This window comes from Aphelocoma coerulescens, chromosome 3 (assembly GCF_041296385.1).
Source record: "Aphelocoma coerulescens isolate FSJ_1873_10779 chromosome 3, UR_Acoe_1.0, whole genome shotgun sequence".
NCBI classification, from domain to species: Eukaryota; Metazoa; Chordata; class Aves; order Passeriformes; family Corvidae; genus Aphelocoma; species Aphelocoma coerulescens.
In genome coordinates, this window is record NC_091016.1 from 8,295,965 (window position 1) to 8,313,889 (window position 17,925).

Genomic DNA, 17,925 nt, shown 5'->3' on the forward strand with positions numbered 1-17,925 from the left:
CTGATGTAACATTCCAGTGTTTTAAGAAACAGATTAACTCTTTGTGATTTTAATTTCTCCGCAAGCTTTTTAAACTGGCACTTACCATCTTTCTTTGTACAAAGCTACAAATATATCTCATTCCATCTCCTCCCTTTAATGAAAGCGAGAAAATAAAATCTGGAGGCTTAACTATAATACCAAATATCACAGGATATATTGTTCAGTCTTTCCACTCGTGATTATATTATTTTCTTTTAAAATTGTATTTTTATATGTTGGAAATATGCACACTTGAACGTGTTTACTACAGCTTTTATGGGCTAATGCTGAGCTGCTTTTTCATTTTAAAGCCATGTCTCAGTGCTCTTGTATTATTTTGTTAATATTGCTCAAACTACAGAGCTCTTGAGATGCTTTGGCCAAAGTGTTGTTCAGAATTACCTCTTTAAAAAATCAGTTAATATTGATCCATATCCATGGAATGTTGCTGTGGAATTGATGCTGTTTACTCGTTAATCACTGCAGACTGCAGCTCACAGTGTTGGCAATGTGACTTGTTTGTTACATGTGACGATTGCTTTATAAATGTCAATAAAATCAAGACAAAAACCTCTAGTACAACTGGAACTAGAAACTCAGTATTTTCCTCATTATTTTTGGCAGCAAAGTAGTCTTACAGAACAGTATGCAATAAAACTGAGCCAACTGAGTCCCACACTGTGGCTATAATTACATATTTTTGTTTGCTAATCAGTAGAATTTTTCTGTGTACACTATTATACTTTAATGGTTCTGTTGCAACACCAAATTTACTACAATGTTCTCTTGAAGAAAATGGCACATAATGATTTTGTATTTACTACAAGAAGATATTAAACTAAATAATACATAATGATGCTACACAGATTAACCAGCTCTTTAGTTCTTCTGTTCCTTATCTATGCTTTAATGGTGTTTTAGGACAAACATAAAGTTATTTGGGAGGGAATTACCAGAATTACAGAACTGGTAAATATAGCCATCTGTGTGGGATGTCTTGTTTTTAACTTGAAAACTATTAGATTGTAAATTTAAGCTGTGCTTAGTACTTTAATTTCCCTTCCCACAACTCCTGGAGCATAAGGAGGGTTGCAGCCAGCTCAGATAAGTAATAAGTTCATTAATTACAGGTTTACCTTTTTTGTAGGTTAAAAAAGCTTGTGTGGGACTTGACTAAACAAGCTGTTGTGGTGTGGCCCTGTGGAGGGCTTGGCAGGGAACAGCTCAGAGAAGCTCCCCATGCAACTTTTGGAATCAGTCTTCCATTAACTCTAAAGGTTGCTTGCTGTTTTTTGTGCCCTTCTCAGGTTTTTTTATGTTATTTCTGTCCAAAGTGATTTCACTGCAAATAACCCCCATGTACAGTGGGCAATGTGGAAGGCATGTTATCTCAAGCTTTACCATTACATTGGTTTTATTTCTGACATTAAATAAATAAATAAACAAACACTCAAGGGGTTTTATTCCTTTTCTTTTTATTCATGGTTATTCTGTCACTTAATTTCCACTAGATAATTTTGAATATATCTGACAATCTAAAGTTAGTATAAAGCTTTTCTGTTTACCTTGGAAACAGAACTCTGCTGTCAGACACAATCTGTCCAGGAGTGGAAAAGGAAGGCATGGTCTGATGGTGGCAGCTTGCCCCCTCTACTGCAGATACAGTTAATTATGTGTGAAGGCTGTGTTTTTTTATAGATTGAGATATAGCTCTAATATTTTCTATAGATATGTCAGTTTCTGCAATGCAATCTGACATATTAGTGAGGGTAAATAGTTTCTCTTCTGCATTTGATTTACAGTGTGAGTCTGTATCAGGATAAGATACTGGTTTTATAGGGGAAGTTGTACTTCGTGTATGTGGTATTTTTGCATGTGGCTGAAAAACAGCTGATATTTCAGCATTGCTGAATGTTGATTGTGTCCTAGATCTTGTAAGTTATCTTTTGGCAAGATCTTTTTAGTTATCTTTCTCTTGGTTGTGTTGCACATATGATTTGTCACAGCCTCTCAACAAAAGGAAAGAATATTTGAGAATATTTGTTTTTATGGGTAATTACTTCTCAGGCTTGTGTTAAAGTGCTGTCTGAAAGAACCTTGTTCGTACATCATTTTCTGGTTAATCTAGTGTTTACCTTTTTCTTCCCTTGTATTTATTCCATTAGAATACATTGTAATGTATTCAATTGGATTTACCTATCATGAGGCAATTTTTGTATTATAATTAATACTGTTAATTAATCTGGTTTGAAACAGCACTTGAAATTGAGAGGCTGTTTCTGTGATTGCAGACTGAGGAATATCTCAACCAAGTTTTCTCCCTTCAGTGGTTCATGATAAAAGTAAATTAGCACAAGTGAAAATGATCCAGGAAATAAGAAAACCAGCTGCTCCTCAGTAAATAACTTGGAGTTTTCCAATAGCCTGTTAAGCCTTGCTGCAAGCCAGAGAGTGTCTCCTTTGTTGATGCTCAGTCTTACTCCTTTGTACATTCCAGCTGCTGCCCTAATTCAGAGCTCCTACGATCCCCGTGGATTTTTTTAAGTCCCCTTTGAAGTATGCCCAGCACTTAATGTACTTTGCTTCTGTAACTGACCTTTCCTTTGGTCCTTTCTCCACCCTCTCTCTCTCTCGCAGATGGTGCATCATGGAAACCTCCATGAAGATTCGGTGCTGCTGCAGTCAAACTAAACCTGTTAGAGGGGAAGGGAGGAGATGGCTCTTAAACAATCAAATTGATTGACAAAAATCATCTAGAATGTAATATTTGAAGTTGTAAGTCATAAAAGCTTTTTCTTGGCAGATCTGCCCACTTTTCTTTCGAAAGATTTTTCAGGGAAGTAGAGCTATGCACCTTGCACCAGATACCTCCTTTGTCTGGCCCTGGCTCAGTGTCTTCTCCCAGGCTTTCTCAGAAGCTTTAATGTATTCTTTCATTCCAGTAGTGATGTATAATGTTCTGGTGCTTGGTGAGCCCTATGGCTAAAAAGAAAAATCACCTGCTCCCATTTCTGGAATAGTTATATTTAATTAGAAGTCATATTTCCTTATGGAAGCCCTTAGGCTTCAAATCCACAATGCGAGAATGTCTTCCTTCCATGTTCTCTGTCAAGAAGGGCTTGTATCACCTCCCCTTGCATTTTTGTGGGGAAAGAGTGGTTAACATTATACTTTTTTTTTTTTAAATTTTCACTATACCTTTAAAATTCTCTGGAATGACATGGCAACAGCCTTTTAGGCTGTGAGGATGCATGACTGTTACAAGGCTCCCTTTTACACAGTCATTTTACAATTATTACTTGATAGCCTGTGCCGTCTAAATCCTTGACCTGTGCCTGTCAACTGCTGGCTGATCGTAGTGAATAAATTTGTATAATCACTGCATGATGACTGCTTAATAACTGTACTCCAAATATGCAAATACCTTTTCTGGCTTAATACAATTCATCTGCTTTGACCGGCCTATGCATTTAGTATTCTCGAAACATTTGTAAGTAATGCAGCACACCATTGCAGTCTCCTGTCCTTTTGTGCCGAGCTCTAAAATGCTGAAACCTACAGAGAAGAAAAAGGCGTATTACAAAAAATCCAAAGAAAAATAGACATCAAACAACAGAGAGGAAGCACTAGTCTGTGCGTGTTGTGAATGAGGGGAAAAAAGCCCCCAAACAAAAAACTTCCTTAAGGATTGTAGGAAGTTTTTCTATTTTCATTCTCTTTTTAAAGTTAGCTGTATGCCTTTACTCCGAATAACCTGTGGTATTAATTTCCTTGTCTGCATTATACAGAAGACTACATAAAATTGGAAGATACAAATTCAAAAGCTTGAGTCTGAGACACTTACAAAATGCTCACAAAAAAACCCCCCACACCCAAAACAAAAAAAAAAAAAAACCCAAACCAAAACAAAAAATGCCAAAAGCACAAGATAAAAAGCGAGGCCATAATCATACAGAAGAGACGTCTTTTTCACATTTGTGATTTTCCAGTGCTGAAGGGTGAAAGAATATTCTGTGGAAGCCATGGTCATTTCTTTCTCTCATCTTGCCCTGTTCTTTTAAGCATTTTCTTGGGCCATCAGGTGACATAGGTTGCTGAGACAGGTGGACAGCAAATCATACCAGTTCGTCCATTTCTGTGTTTGTTATTGCAACATCAGAACATCAGTAAATAGCTTTTTAAAAATATAATGTGATTTTCATTGCACTGTAAGACATGCTTTTTATCTTACTATTAGATACTTGTTCCTTTAGTCTTTCTCAGAATTTAACTTAATATGTCTGAACAGCGCAGGAGGAAAAAGAGATGCCATAGTTCAATGAACCAGACAGTGCTTGGTATGACATTAGTATCCCCATGTCTTCAATAGCTTAATAGCCATCGTGGCAAAGAGGGTTTCGGGGAGATTGTGAAGGCAATAATGTGGATATTTACTAAAGAATGACAGTCATGTAATAATAGCACAGTAACATGAATGAAAATCCAGGACAAAGCAGGTGTCTTAGCAATGAAATGTAGATAAACCTTTTTGTCCTTCCAATCTGTGCAGTACCCAGCTGGAAACAAAGTACTGTAGCTGCCCAGGAGGCTGAGGAAAGGATTTTGGAGTTGCCAGACCCATTTCTTCAGGGTGATACCACCTGAAACAAGTTGCACCTTCTTAATTGTTTTGGGAAGCTGGGGGAGCAAGTTGGGAGGAGCATGAGCCGAGCTTGGTTTAATAGCACAGAGTAGCCTGAATTCCTCCAGACTTATCACTTCCCTCCTCGGTAAACAACAACAAGCAGTTTTTGCACTCACTGCCGGGAGGTATTTAGGGCTTAGCTGTCTCCTTTCCATCTGGAAAAGAGTGTGGCATGTCAGGTGTCTTAACACTAACACAATTAAAAGGAAGTGAATGGCTCCTTCACACATGCCTTAATGTCAGCAGTTTGGACTGGGAAAAACTGGAAAAGCATTATTGGAGCCTTTGCTACTGTTTTTTCCTGCCAAAAGTGTGACATTCAGACAGGTTTATCAGCCCCGTGTTTCTCTGAGCCCTTATGCTGCTTGAGTGGGCTGACAAAAGTGTGAATCCTATTGACATTATAGCTCTGTCTACAAAATTGGAGCAGAGAGCTCGAAGGCTAAGAAAGATGACATCATAAGTGTGAGATAAAATGAACACTTCCTTTATTGTTTAGTTGTTTATGGAAGGAATTTGCCAATCATCATTGCTAGCATGACAGAACAACTTTTACTTGGCTTTTTGTTTATTTTTAATATGAATTTCTGGTATCCCGAGATATTTAACTAAAATAAATCTGGCAGAATTTGTGAGTTTCCTGTTGGTTTGTGTTTTGTCAAAGTAAGAATAATTGGCTGTGTGCAATAAATATAGCACACTTAAAATTTAACAGATCCGTGGGTAAATGAGCTTTATTTTGAATTGTTGATTTCTTTATCCATATGGGTTTTTTGCCAGTTTATGGCAAGGACATTGATTATGTTGGATGTTTCAGCTCCTTTTGTTATGCTTGACTGTGAACTGCATCTAGATACGGACAACCTTCTCTTATAACAACCAGTAGGTTTTAAAATTTAATTCCCAACACTTTTTGCTGTGGCAGGCAATTACTGGTGGTTTGTAATGCTAAATTTATAGGATTTCAGCTAAACAGTACTCTAAAATACAAGTTTCCCATGTCTGACTTTATAATAAGGTTTACACCTGCCATTGTTATGAGTAGTTTTGTTCCTTGCAGTATATACTGGAATGAAGGGATTATTATGTTTTACTATTATTTTTCATTAAACTCACTCTGCAGCATGGCTGGTTGGAGCTGGGAGGATTCCTGATTTTAATTCTAGCTGCTGGAAGGCCCCTTGTGCAGCCTCAGAATGTTGATCCTTAAGAAAGGAAGGCACTGTACAGAGAATGTGGATTGACAAGTTAGGTAATCAGTAGCTTAAGCATCAAGACTTGCAGGTCTCATTTTGGTCTTAAGTCAGGTGTAGGTGCTAAGAGTTTCTGAAAGTAAGAATATTTAAGGAACTGTAAATATAGATTGTCTGTGATGAATTGCAAACCTAATTAAGGGAACTAGATGTCTCAAAATAGATGATTCATCTGTGCTTTTTGTGTTTAAAATGGAGACTTTTAAGGATAAAGCTTAAGACCATGCTTTTAAACGCTGAGATTTTGTCCAGGAAATACTGCATAATTGCTAAGTTTTTAAAATTAATTGTGTTGGAGGCCTATAAACCAGTGCATTGATTAAAAATCTTCAGTTCATTAAACTTCCCAATGGCAGAGGCCATCTCAGTAATAAAAACTGCTGTTCCTAGCAGTGGACTGACATCTGTGTTGTAATCTTTTTAAGATCCCCACCTTTGTTCATTAGACCAGCACCTGTTGTCTCTTGATGGGCAGGATTTATTTCCCCTTGTCTTCGGTCTCAGAGGTGCAGTTGCAACTTTGGCAGCAATTGATTGCAATGAACCTTTCAGAGGTACTTGACCAGTTTAGCAGAATGACGCCGGGTTTCGCTGTGAGTTGGTTCTTGGTTGTCTTTTGGGGGTTCAGTGGTGTTTTTTTGGGAGTGGTGGTTTTTGTCTTTTGTTTGGGGTTTTTGTTTATTTTTTTGTTTCTTTTCCTTCTGGTTGCCACATACATCTTTGCAATGGGTGTTTTTGGAAGGCCCACAAGGATGGAGGACGTGCGTAGCAGAGATGTGCTACAGTGCACAAAGCAGTTTCCTCTTCTGTCCCCAGCAGTGCCTCTGATGCAATGACGTTATCCTGGTTTTATGCACTTGTGGCATTTGCCATATGGAAAAGCAGTACCACTTCAGAGATATATCAAGCACAGGTGACTTTCTTAAAAAAGCAAACCTCATGAATTTCCTACTGAAAACGAGAAATGAAAATCTGGAAAAGCACCAGAGAACTAGGAAAAAAGACTATATAGATTCTTGAAATGTAACACAGTAAATCTGCATATGTTGTTTACATCATAGCTTCACTTTGTTGAGACTTGCACACAAGGTCACAGAAGAAATTTGGGCCTTATTATTCCTGGAGGAGTTTGTATTTTTTTGCTGTGGTGTTTGATTACCTTACCCTTTTTTATTACCATCTGCACTGCAAGGGTAGTTTTGCTGAGGTTTTTTTTTTTTTTTTTTTAAGCAGCATCCCATGATACCCTTAATTCTGTGTTTCCTGTACTTTTGCTTCATTTGCAATTTTAAGAGATTTTCTCTAAGAAATAGGTTTGTTCTATATTGTACGCCAGTAAATAATTAGCTGTTTTTTTTACTCTATAACTTTAACCCTTTAGTTCTGGAGAACAAATGCAATTGTTTTACAATAAGTTAATTAAGAAGGGATTTCACCTGTTAGCATCCTTCAGTATACAGGGAGAAAGATGGTGTCAAAGATTACATATTTTTGTTTAACACATTGTTATTAATATGCTGTCCTTTTGCGTAGGATTTTTATTTTGATACCTGCTTTTGTTCCTGTGTTTTAAGCAATTATTTTCAGGTGACTTCTTTGTGCAACCAATGTCACTGACTGCAGTAGTTTTGAAAATAGTTTTTCCTCATTAATGGCTGCTGCTGAATTGTTGGGAGGACAAAGTGCTGTCCCTAGTGGCTCCTGAAACTTATGGAAGCATGCAATGAAATTGCTAATACTATTTTTCATGAAAAAAAAAATCAGACTACTACTTTTAATAGCTTTACACAAGCATGAGCAACTTGAACTATAGAAATGAATTGAATCTGAAGTTTCTTGAGCCTTTTTTCAGCCCTCAAAATATAGTTCATGTTTTTAGGTCTTCAGAATTGAGAAGCTCCTTCCATCTGCTTGTCCACCCAAGCACAGTGAAACAATAAGTACAGAAACCCAATTTTTCTGGGCTGTCCACACATGATGGCACTGGGTAACAGGATCCCTTTTCAAAAGACAGGTCGACCTGCATTAAGTCTTTGCAGTCATTCAAAAGCCAAAGTGTTGCGTGCTACTTCAGAGCATTTATGGGACCTTAGGTAGATTGTGGGATGGCCAGTTTTTTGGGATGTGGGCAGAAGAGAAGAGGGTGTTCTTCCACCATCCTGTGGGTGTTTTCTGCCTCACTGGTGGCCCCAGGCAGGACTCAATGCTATCAAAAATTCTTCAAAATCGCTTGGTTTATAAGCCTGAAACTCATTTCAAAAAGCACAGTATTAATAAGATAGTTAGAAGCCCTCTCTTCAGTACCCTCAGGTGCTGCCAGTCGGTCAGCATGCAGACCAGAGATGGGATTTCTTTCAGCTATGATTGACAGTTTTGTCTGTGGGATTTTCCCACATCTTTCCCATAGCTCTTAAATGGCAGGTCACTTGTGTATGAAAATGACCCAAAGATTTCCATAAACCTGGACAGGAAGGCAGCCTGTAGAAAAAACATGCACTGTGAGGCAGAGTGAGGGCTTCAAAGGGATATCACATTTTTTACTGGTTGTAGAAACCACAATTCCTTATCACTGTCATGTGCCGCCAAATCAGATTTGACTGGGTTTTTCAGCCAGTTCCACAATGAAGAGTGGGACATGGTTTAATGTGCTCCAGATCTGTTTAGAATAATGCAGCTGTGCATGTATATAGCAAACTGAAAACTGAAAATACAGATGAAATATCTGAAACCAATACATCAAGGGTTCTTCACTTTCCTATTAATTTGGCAGCATGCCATTATTATCATGTAAATTTCTTCCTCATTACTACAGAATAACAAAATGTCTTTGACCATCATTTTTCCCTCCTGAGGTTGTTGTCATTATCTGTAATTTCCACTAAGTTTCCTTGTTAATAGTGCTGGCCTCTCTGTACACTGACATTACTAGTTAGTGCACACTTCCAGAAAACAGAGTATCTCATGTAAATACTTTGTACATGCCTGTTCCATGCTTCTTTTCTTTCTTAATTAATGTGGCTAATACATGTTTTAGCAGAGACTAAAAATCAGATTTTTTAATCTGCTCTACCTTTGCAATTATTTTACTTTGTGTTACACAGAGTGCTCATATTTGGCAATGTATTCCAGTGCTTGGGGTTTGCTTTAAGAATTATCAAACTTATGTTCTGAAGTGTATGTATTATTGGAAACATAGAATATTTCTAGCATGAGTTATCGAGTTATGAAATAAAAAATGCATACATAGACCAGAGGTCAGCTCTGTTCATGTATTTAATAAAGTATGGTAGGAAGAAAAGGTTATTATGAAAGTTGTGAGTGGTTTGGTGTTTGGGTTTTGGGTTTTGATTTTGTTGGTGGTGTTCTCCAACTCTGCCCCCCTCCTTTCATTCTTCCATGTCATCAGTCACTGAAATATATCAAATGCTAATTTCTACTCTTCCATCTAAGCCAGTCTGGAGTATTCAATCATTTTCTCTTGTCCCACCTTTTTAAGGGAAGTATGCACATCTACTTGTTCATTTTTGGCAGATGTCTTCCATTTTCCTTGTCATATGTCAGGATTGGTTGTGATAGAATTGATTTTCCTCTGTTAAGAATTCAATTTTTTTCAATTATTCTTTCATCTTTCTGGAGCTTCTTTGCTTAAAAAGGCTGGACACAGACATGTGTGGAATCAGCTCCAGGAAACTACTGATAGACCATCTTTGTCATATCTGTATTTGCATTAAGAGCACCCTTCCAACATGAGGGGGGTTATAGATGGGGAGCTGGGACCTCGTATGTGATAACAGCTGCTCTGACACATGATGTGCTAATATTGGGTATTTTAATACATCACAGGTTTCGAAGTGGCAAACCTGTGCTTCCACTTCCCTGGCAGCAGCGATGGTTTCCTTCTGCAGGTCCTGTTGTTTGGCTGTGCTCTGAGCTGGACTTGTGCTAAAGTGAATGGAGTTTGAGGAAGAAGAGGTCGGTTTATGCAGTTGAGTTGGCTGAGAGAGTAGCTGAGCATTGCACATACACTGCTCAAAGGAGAATGCCAAGCTGGTGGGGACAGGAAGGATCTCAGGGGTGGAAATGTTTAGTCAGCCACCAAGCGAATCCTTGCATGGACTTGAGTCTTTGTCCAGTATTCCTGAGGACTTCTTCCTCTGTAAAGAATCATGAAGAAAGTGCTAGTCCTAAGCATCTGAGCTGTTTTTATGTTGGTGTCTCAGGAAGTACTAAGGTTGGTAAAGATTGTGGTGGTGCTGCTTGTAACAATACACTTGAAGTTTCAACGCATACTGGTTTACTTATCCTGCTTGGTTTGGAAAAGCATTCAGTAATTAGCTTAAAACAATTAAATTGGATATTATGAGCACAGGATAGATTTCAAACAATCTTTCTTCCCCTGAAGGTTAAAAAATATTATTCTTGCATTAGCATCTTGGACTCTGTTGAGCAGAGATTTTGGGTAAGTTAAAAACAAAAGTTAGCTGGGGTAGAATACGAAGCCTTTCTGTCTTGGGACAGAGAATGTGCAATGTGCTTACAGCTGGTGGCTTGCCATCCATGGTCTTTTCAATAAACAAGTTTAGAAAACTTCATTGAAAGTGCAGTATCACATGATTCTGTAGTTATCTTTTTCTAATATAAAGTACTACAAAAAACCATTTTGAAAATCAGTGAAAATGTGTCCAGGATGGGTATGGAGTATTGCAAGGAACTGCTTATCCAATTCTACTGTGTCACCTGAATATGAACTCTGATATAGAACTCCTCAGAAAGGACAATCAGGTTTTTAGCACTTAGCAGAAGACGGTTTCATCCGTTTGAAGATGTTATCTGCCTCCCCACTTGGGGATGTATGACTTCAGGAAATACTTAACACCTCATGAAACCAATTATGGCCTTAATACAGAAAGGCCTGTCCCTGTTTCCGCTGCTGCTTCAAGGACCATCTCGGGGTGAGGGAGTTTCCCAGTCTCCCTGCATGGCAGTGGGCACTGCGTGGTCGGTGGGAACACTGAGTGCCATGGGTTGCCCAAATGTGAGCCTGTAGAAAGCGACGCAGCTCCTGCTGTGACCAGGGGATGTGAATCTCTTGAAAACGCATCCCCCCCAGCTTTCCAAACCTGCTGTGGTTTAATTGCTTCAAACGTGCTGCAGGGCACAGCTCTAACTTTGAACTAGTTAAATCTGAAATAAAATCTGAAATAAATCTTAAACGATGTTCATACAGACTCTTCCTTTCTTATCTCCATAAGTATTTGTTTAGCCTTTATTCTGGAGCTTATTTTGCCTTTTGAGTTGATATTGTAGTTTATGTGAAAATTGTTTTTTCTAGTTGAACTCCATAGCTGCTGCTGGATTAGGGCTTTACTGTAGTTAGTATGTTCATGCATCCACTACTTCCTTTATTATTTTCTATCCTTTTTCTCAAACTTTTTGCTATAATTACAGTAGATGATTTCTTGGATTGCATGTTGAGAGGGCAGAATTGCTGTGCCAGCAGCCTTGTTTTATTCTTTTGCTGGCTCCTGAGGGTAATAAGATCTATGCACTCTACTTATTTTCTTGCACACTTAGTTGCAATTGCAACCTTTAGTAATTATTTTTTAATTAACTCCAAAATATTGCATGAATAATGCAAAATTTTAAAAAATGGAAAAATTAAAAAAGGTCAAAAGTAGGTATTTTTAATATTTCAAATCAATAAGTATTATTTCTTGGAATTTTTATATAAGGCATTAGTGGCATGGTGACATTAAATGACATGCACAATTGTGGAAGTATCAGAGGTACGTTGTAAAAGAGAGTTTGGCATTTAGAGGGGGATCAAATTTGTTTTCATAATGTGTATTGAGAATTTCTTAGAGCCTTCAATAAGATCCTTTCCTAATACTGAAATTTTTATTCTACTTTACCTTTCCTAGACGTTTGCTTTTCAATTAGCAGAAGTTGACTAAACACTTGTTTTTGCAAAACACAGGAATTCTGTCAGAAGAAAGAACTGTGTATATTTAGATATCAACTTGCAGATCAGTTGGTCTGGGCTGTGGGTGTAAAAATAGGCAGTAAATGTTTATGACCATGAGTGAAGGCAACATAAAAAGTGGCTTTTAATAAATCCCAGGTTCTGGGTTTGTTTTGTAGTGGATGGCTGCATTCACCGAGCTGCCGGGCCCTGCTTAGTTGCTGAGTGTCGCAACCTGAGTGGCTGTGAGACTGGACAGGCCAAAATTACCTGTGGATACGACCTACCTGCAAAATGTAAGTCAAGCCTTTCTCAGCGTTTTTGTTTCCAGCATGTGTTGCTGGTGTGCATGGTTCATTTCCCTGTAGTCTAATTCAATAGGGTATTCATTTTACAAAATTAGCCGTGGGACTTAATTAAGCATGTTCTGCAATAATGTCTTCCCCTCAAAGCAATTCAGGCTTTTCTAAACGATTATTTCACCTATGTTATCCGATGAAAACTTGCATGTCTCTAAAATATAAAGCATCTTTCATGTTCATTTTTTGCAAGCTAAAACCTGTCCTTTCATATGCATAATAAAGGATTGGAAATGCTTTATGAAATATGAACAAAATATACATTATCATATTTAAGTTCTGCGGAGACAGTTTTTGGAAATGTTGTATATTTGATGTTCTTCATGCAGATTCCTTGATTGTGAATACTTTGAGGGCCCAGGAGATCAAAGTGATGTATTATTGTGTTTTCAGCTGCTACGTAGTGTCTGATCGGCAATTACTGCGAAGGCATCTGTCACACTTTAGCTTTTGACAGAGTGCAGCTCAGTGCTGGAATGTTTTTGCACTTTGAAAGTGGAATTGTCAAAAGTTTTCCTCCTATTTCAAATAGGAAGATGGTTATTTGACTGTGTTGTGTAGATGTTGAGTTTGTCTTGGAAAACACTAACATGTTGACAGCACATTGGTTGGCCAGCCTATTATGTGAGAATATAAAGTAGGAAATCTTTGCAAATTAGGATCTTACAGACTAGTATATTAAGACATGAAAATACAAATAGCAAGAAAGCATTGCAGACTCCATATAACTAGAATTCAAGCTCGCTTTTTTTTCTTTTTTTTTGGATGTGCAGGCTGCAGCAGGAACATGGCTCATTCAAAAATATTTAAATCTCTTTTAACTGTCATGTAAAATCAAATGCTGGCTGCAGTAGCAGGTATCTCTCTAGGCTCCTGTAGACCTTAGTGTCTTAGGTAGACAAGAAAACTGTTTTAAGAAAACTGTTTTCCCAGTCATTTTTTGCGCTTTCTGTGATGATGATGTTGATGAGAGCTTCCAATTATTTCCTTGACAGTGGTAATTTCTATGTGTGGAAAAACTTTGCTATATTTTATACACAGTTTTACCACATGGTAATGGTCATTTGTGAAAGGCTAATTTGACTAGGGGTCAGGGAAATTGTTGAAGAAGATTCAACGTGGTTAGTTAGGATGGGTTTGTACATGGTCCGAATCTTGACCGGATTCCCATAAAAGGGATAGGATTGTTGGATAACACATTGTAATTTATTCTGCTGGGGATGTTTGATGTTTAATTCTTCCCCTTTAACCAAAAAATATCTCTGGAGGGACAGAAAAGCTGCTCATCAGTGGATGCATAATTCCTCACATGTACTTTAGAGGGAGAAATTAAATACAAGGTATCAAAGCAACTGATGTGTGATTAGAAAGAGGAAGGGTCATGCCTTAGGTGTGACTTCCCTTTAAATCTTGCAGCAGTTCAAGGGGTTGCTTAAATTAGGTTTGAAAAATGGGATCCTGTTTGAAGGCTGTAGTAAAGTCTTTGTTCTTCATGTAGGAATTATAAACAAAACAATGAGAAAACCCATTATCACTTGAAGTTGGAAATAAAACCTGTAACCAGGCATGGGGAAAAGTCAATATTCTTCGTAATCAGTATTCTTAGAAATTGAAATTGCATCAAAGCCATGTCTATTTGTATTTGATCGTGCATCAACATGAGAAGGGGAAGGATGCCATTTGCAGCAACAGGCATGGGGAGAGAAACATACAATTTACATGCAGAGGCTGAGAATTAAAAACTCTTGATTTCTTAGCTTTTTTCCTTAAAATGTATTTGTGTTCTCACCAACTGTTGTTTTCTTTTACTTTTGCCTTTACAAGCTTTAGGTTATAGGGTCATTAAATTATTAAACCATTCATCTGAAAGTGATCAAGCAATCGAGACTGGTTGCATATTTTAGAGAGCTGTAGAGCTACTGGATATCTTTTGTTGTTCTCTGTCCCTTTGTCTTAACAGTATGAGAGTTTAACTGTGGGAACTATTTTGCATTTGACTTCTGTGAGGAAAGCAGCACTGTGACAGGAGGTCCAGACTCTCCCATCCAGATCTGCTGTGAGGCAAGGCTGTGTGCCAGCAATTTGCTGAAGGTTATGGTTGACTGCTAACTTCCAACTTTCACAAGGAGTTTGCTTTTCATTGATCTGTTTGTGTGTAGGAGACCAACTACAATAATCAATTAACAGTTTTTTTGAGAAGTGAAGTGTTTATTCTGTTGTCTCTGTTCTTCTTGTGACTGTAGTTGGACAAACAAAGTTAATGTAAAATGCATTTCTTAACATGATGAATTGTTGTGTTTGGGTGGGGTTTTTTTGTTTTTTAGCAGAATTATAACATGTTACAATTGTATTTCATACCCCTGGGATTTTCCCATCTCAGGTTCTTGATCCTGAAATGCTTTTCTTGGAAACAATTTGCTGAATTCAGCAAAGCTGCTCTAGGACGCAGCAGCCTGTGTGTGCTGTATGATGCAGGACTTGGGCTTCAGCAAGGACTCCATATTAAAAAAGGTTTAGTATTCAAAGATCATTTGTTTAATTTTTTGCTTTGTTTCATAAATGACTTGGAGGAAGCTGGGATTAAGTTTGGCACTAAAGGGAAGGTTATGCTTTGTTAGGAGGCTAGTAGTTGGTAAATAAAAACCACTCTGGCCATCTCCTTTTCCATCTATTGTATTTTTATTGAGTACTTTGTTATATTTACTTAGGTTAAGTAAGAACAGGTCTGACAAATAACTTCATCATAGAGGAAAAATTGAAAAATAATATCTGACTGAAAAATGCAAAGATTTAGGGTATAGGCTGGCTTTCTGTCATTTGTTCTTGGAGCATCTGAGTCAGAAATCAGTTTGTGAAATACACAAGTAACAGCAAATGCTCAGGGAGAGAATACATAAAATAGTTCATCATTTTCCTCAGCTCTTTATTGTAATAATGTGAACACACCAAGATTAACATGTCTGTGGCCTGGAGATGCTTCTTTATGAACTTCTCAAGATACACACTTTTTTATACCAAAAAGTATTCTGTTTGAAAAAGTCAAATTGAGTTTTCTAATTACCACTTAATGTAACATTCAGTACAGTTTTACAGAAATCAGTGTAATCACCATCTGCCTCCTGTGCTGCAAAAGCCTACACAAAGCACCCCCAAATGCCAACCAACTTATTTGCTGAATACATAATTTGGTTGATGTCATCTATTGTTGTTTTTCAGCAAACACCTATGCAGATGCCCAAGTTTCCATCATGCTCTGGAGGGCTGAAAAAGGCCGTGCCTTTTGCTCTGAGATAGCTCCCTTTAATGCTGTCCCAGACCAATCATCAATTATTTAACTTCTGTACTTCATATTGTTGTTCCTTTTAAAGAACAGTTCATTCTAAATATTGTACAACTGATCTTTAAACATTGAGCAGTACTCTGATACTGACATGTTTTAAATAACAGATGAACGGTATCTGTTTAAAGCTCTACAAATGCTTGTTTTCTTTCTCATTTGATTAATAGTCTCAGTTGGCTCTACTGGCAGAAAATGGTCTGGATGTAAATTGTGTTTATGGCTGGAACGAGGTGTCCATAACAGCTTTGTGGATTGTTATCTGCTTGCAGTGGTTCACTATGAAAAAAGACCCTGTCAGGACACATTAGAAAGCAGAGTCCCATTCTGCCTGGTGTTTAACAGGCCTAAAAACAATTGAAAACCAGCACAGGTATGTGGTACCCTGACCTATGCAGGAAAGGACCCCCAAATGAACTTTTTTTCTATTGTTACCAAGTCTAGTAACAATTTCTTTCTTTTTCTGAAAAATGTCGGATAATAAAACCCCTAAACCAAGGAAAATAAAATCTTACAGCCTCTAATATGGGATAGAACCAGCTATCAGTAAATCTGAAAGGTGGACTTTTGGTGGAGACACCTTGCTAGGCAGTTTCTAATACAATGGTTTATGTTCATAATAAATCTAAAATATTTAGAATAAATTTTTCTGTTTGCTTGACATTTTTAGTACTTTAAGCACTGTGCCTGAGTAAATAGCATATATAGCATATATAGCAAGTCTTCTGGTCCAAGATCAGCCTAGAGTAATAATGTGAATGTGCTCTCAGAGACAGTTCCTGCTGTGAAATAAGCAGTTAGGAGAAGTGCTAGTATTAAACGCAGTAGGAGGAATCAGCTTTTAAATTTGTTTAATCAGATTAAAAAGTGGAGATTAAAAAGCAGAGATTAAGAAGTGTGCTTCTGCTATGTAGACATAATTTCCAGTCTTTAAAAGATGAATATTTGCAGGGTATTATTTTAAAGTAAGGCTGCAAGGGTACTGATTTTTAAATCTCTCCTCATTTTCTTGGAGATCAGTTGCAGAGCTGTAATTAAAAGGTTGATATATGCAGAAATGGGACTGCAAAACTCTACTGCGCTACAAAACTGACCAGTTGGAAAAACGGGTATAATGTTTAAGGATATTTTTCAGATTTCCAGGATTCCAGAAAGAAATTTGTTTACTTATTTTTATTACCTTGTTTATAAAATAATGCATAAATTTTGCTTCAAATGATCCTAAATTTCTGATATGTGAGGGTTGAAGAGTTGCTTTCCTCTGCATGGTTCTGATGGTTGTTCAGTTTGCTACCTCCCTGTTTATTCTGGCAAGAGGTAAGTCTGGGAGTTGAAAATATGTCTGGGAACTGAAAGGGAGGTATAAAAGCAAACAATATGTGGACAAGACAGGATTGCTTAGAGAAGACTGACTTGGCTACTAACTCAGTTGGTCAAGATCCTTGATTTTCTCCCACAATTGATGTATAATTGGCTGAAGTCTGATGAAATTTCAGTTAAAAAGGTACAGCCTAAGGTGACACAATCATTAATAGAATATAAACTCATAAATGTTAGGATAGTTTTCCAGGAGGGATGTATTTCTAGTCTTTATCTTAGTTGAGTAGCTTCACGTTATTGTCAGCCTTGTGCCCAAACTGCATGACATCTCCTGGGAAAAAAAAATGTGTAGCTGGAAAAACACAAGGATTTCCTGAAGCAGCGCTGAGCTGCAGCAGCTCTTTGCCATCCCTTTAAATCTTTATCATTGCTTATACATTTAAAACCAATTTGAAAATTAAGCAAAGCAAGTTAATACTAATCAACGTTCAAGACCCCTTTTTCTTGAGAGGTATGTTTCTTTTTCAGATTCTTTTGGGAAAGGCTTTCTTTATAGTTAGCAAAACCACTTACCACATATTTATGTGTTTTTCTTCTGAGTGGTTTCTGGGTTTCAAAGGTATTTTTTTATAAGATCCTATTATGTATTTTATGACCATTTTGAAAATAAGTGCAGTCATGTCTTTATTGTGTTTTAATTTGATCTAATTGGCTCCAGTCATCTTCATGACGTGCTGTATTCACCATGAACACTCACATGCATTGCCTATGCTGTTAATGTGTTGGAAGGGAAATATTAATGATTACTTCTTTGGTCCTAAAACCTCCTTAGATTTTAGAGAGGGTTTTATTGTAAAGCTTTATGATTTGTCTCTCCCTTACCTACATCCCCACACCCCACACACATAAGAAAAGGGAGAAGTTAGGACTTCTGGGGGTGATGGGGAATGCATTGATCAACTTCAGCTAAAAAAGTTCAAACATCTTCT

General features: G+C 37.5%; 1 protein-coding gene across 5 annotated transcripts in view; it reads left to right on the forward strand.

Moving 5' to 3' along the window:
• Nucleotides 1-17,925, forward strand: part of MACROD2 (mono-ADP ribosylhydrolase 2) — an 893,560-nt gene that overhangs the window by 255,276 nt on the left and 620,359 nt on the right. For all 5 annotated transcript variants that reach the window (XM_069009015.1, XM_069009018.1, XM_069009017.1 and 2 more), the window contains exon 5: nt 12,100-12,216. In XM_069009015.1, coding sequence (XP_068865116.1) covers nt 12,100-12,216 — 117 coding nt within the window. The remainder of the gene's footprint in view (nt 1-12,099; nt 12,217-17,925) is intronic.